Raw genomic sequence first — 2,440 nt, 5'->3', positions numbered from 1 at the left:
ACATGCATCCTCTTAACTAATTAATTTTTTTTTTAACAAATAATATGAATCATTATTTTATTATTATTGTTATAAACCTAATATTTAGTAAACTTACCGTTGTGACTTCGATGAAAACTGATATTTGTACAGGGACACTTTAACAAATTTAGGTGGATTTTTCCCAAATGGTAGTTGATTGGTGTTTAATAACGAGAGTACTTCTTTCTGATTATTTAACAGACGATACAAGACACTCATAAGCCAAGGATTTTGAGCTGCTGAAGAGTGAGCAGCAAAAAACAGTTGGCGATCAAGTAAGGGCTTGTAAGGAGCTGAAAATAGTATTATGTATTATTTAAGTAAAAATTAAATTAAGTACCTACATATATAAAATAAAATACAAACCAATAATCGGTGGTGTAACAGTTACATTTCCAGGTTTGTATAAGAACTGATATTCATACCATGGTCCTTTAATATCATTAGCGCATTGTATTAAAATTTCTTTACGGTTTTCAAGATTGATAAATTCTTTAGGTGGTAAATAAGAATTACTAATTTTAAAAGGAGCTAATTTATTGTAAAATAGTTTAAAATCATTTGGAACAGTATACTTCACACTTTGGTGAAGAGCAGAAAAATTTACCAAAGTCAACGAGAATATACCCAAACAAATGGATAGATATAATGTTGATTTTATTAATGTTGAAAAGGAACCACCAGTTCTGCTTAAAGGTAGAGACAAATAAAATGCCTTTAAACATTCAAAAACAAATGAACCTAATGCAAAATAGGCAATAAAAGGCAAACTTTTGCCTAATATGACGTTAAATTGTTGCTGTGTAAATGCTGAAAAAAGTAATTAAATAATAAAAAAAACGTTTAGAATATTAATATAAAATTAAAAATTTACCTATTGTGAAATCCGGTGTATTTTTTGTGGAAATGCGAAAATTATACAACAAAGGAAAAACTGCTACAAGTATGCTAATAACATTGAACGTCATAAATCTTGTGAACACAGAAGAACACCGTTGTCGAGTTCTAGCCAGAGCTAGTTCTAGTAAAGTTAAATAATTTCATTTTTAACTATAAAATAATGTATTAACAATGATTAAACTATTTTTACCTCTATAAAATGTATGGTCATCCAACAATGACAAACATAAAACTATGTATAAAAGATTGTAATAGCTATAATTTCCTGATGCCAAAATGCAAACTTGCATGAATACCTAAAAATATAAGTAAAATTTATACTGTGTAGGTATCTAAGTTCTTTGAATATTACCTTAAAGATTTAAGTTATTTTAGTACATACAATTATTTGATAAAATATATTGTATTTGTAGTATCAAATTAAAATAATACCTGAATATAAAATGCCAACTTTTTAACTGACCGGATGGGTACCAAGAACATCAATGGAACAAATAAATCATTAATTTCTGCAAATACTGTAATTGATTTCAAAAACCAAAGTGGAGAATAGTGAGCATACCAGGAAATAGCATTTGGTAGAGGCATGCTTTCAAAATATTTTGAGAAAGCTGAAATAAAATAAAAATATTACATTTATTTAAATTCTAGAACATAATTCACAGCATTATTTATTAATGTTATAACTTAATAGTGGTTATCTATTACCTATTGATTAAATACTATAGTGCTAAACGCCAGAAACTGACAAGACGTCTTATTTTAAATTAGTGCAGAATATTTAGTACCGCGGCGAGCGATCTATAGTATTTGTAATCAATGCTATTTCTACTATATAATTTTTTTTTAGAGTCGTAACTAGGGATCGGAAGTTGTAAGAATTGCATATTGTTCTATATGATCTCAATTTATGGCAGACCTACCTAGACATTTGAAGTGCACAATTGGGAGTTAAAAATTTTAAATGCATAATTTGTATATTTAGCAATTTTAGTTAAAAAAGTGCATATTTCATTGAATTTATACGCATATTTTTTGTATATTTAACATTTTTAATGCATATTTTGCCAATTTTAGCTCCTACAACTTCCGAGCACTAGTCATTACAGTATAGAATTAGACATCTCAATTAACAGAGCTTCATTTATTTTATATTTTATATTCACGCTCTTCATTGGTATGATTATAAATTCTGTTAATGTAATATAAAGTAAACTAATATGGTATTGCTATTTTCTCAGGATATTAAAAAACAATGTTATTATAAAGTTTGGTACTCTATTTGCCAAGAGAATGTGGGTATTTCACATACACAACTGCGAGCGAGAAGTGGAGAGGTAGGTTTTTGTGACTAGGTGTATATTTTAGTTTGTATGCAACCACATTCTCTCTGCAAATAGTATATTTTACCTTTCAAAATAACAAAAATCAACTGAAACTTATATAAGGGAACAAAAATATATTATAAAAAATATTGAATGTTACATACCAGTTAAATCATACCAGATTGATGACTTAG

The 2,440-nt window shown here is 27.6% G+C and overlaps 1 protein-coding gene across 1 annotated transcript; it reads right to left on the bottom strand.

The window, feature by feature from the left end:
* Nucleotides 1-317: 317 nt before the first annotated feature.
* On the bottom strand, nucleotides 318-1,777 carry LOC115033390 (lipase maturation factor 2-like). Its single transcript, XM_029485783.1, has 3 exons — nucleotides 1,354-1,777; nucleotides 1,112-1,217; nucleotides 318-1,042 (listed from the first exon to the last, which is right to left on the bottom strand). Exons 1-3 carry the CDS (start codon nucleotides 1,507-1,509, stop codon nucleotides 873-875), a joined length of 432 nt encoding a protein of 143 aa, XP_029341643.1. The 5' UTR covers nucleotides 1,510-1,777; the 3' UTR covers nucleotides 318-872.
* Nucleotides 1,778-2,440: the final 663 nt, after the last annotated feature.

Source organism: Acyrthosiphon pisum, chromosome X (assembly GCF_005508785.2).
Source record: "Acyrthosiphon pisum isolate AL4f chromosome X, pea_aphid_22Mar2018_4r6ur, whole genome shotgun sequence".
In the NCBI taxonomy this organism is placed as follows: domain Eukaryota; kingdom Metazoa; phylum Arthropoda; class Insecta; order Hemiptera; family Aphididae; genus Acyrthosiphon; species Acyrthosiphon pisum.
The sequence above is the reverse complement of the archived record's forward strand: the minus strand, read 5'-3'. Positions and strand labels throughout refer to the sequence as shown.

Bases quoted from the DNA above. Each gene is read 5' to 3' on its own strand.
- LOC115033390 (XM_029485783.1), bottom strand. From the start codon at position 1,509: ATGCCTCTACCAAATGCTATTTCCTGGTATGCTCACTATTCTCCACTT. The intron at 1,218-1,353 runs GTATTATTTTAA...TTATATTTTTAG, and splicing joins AGTTGGCATTTTATATTCAG to GTATTCATGCAAGTTTGCAT. The intron at 1,043-1,111 runs GTAAAAATAGTT...TAACTTTACTAG, and splicing joins TGACCATACATTTTATAGAG to AACTAGCTCTGGCTAGAACT.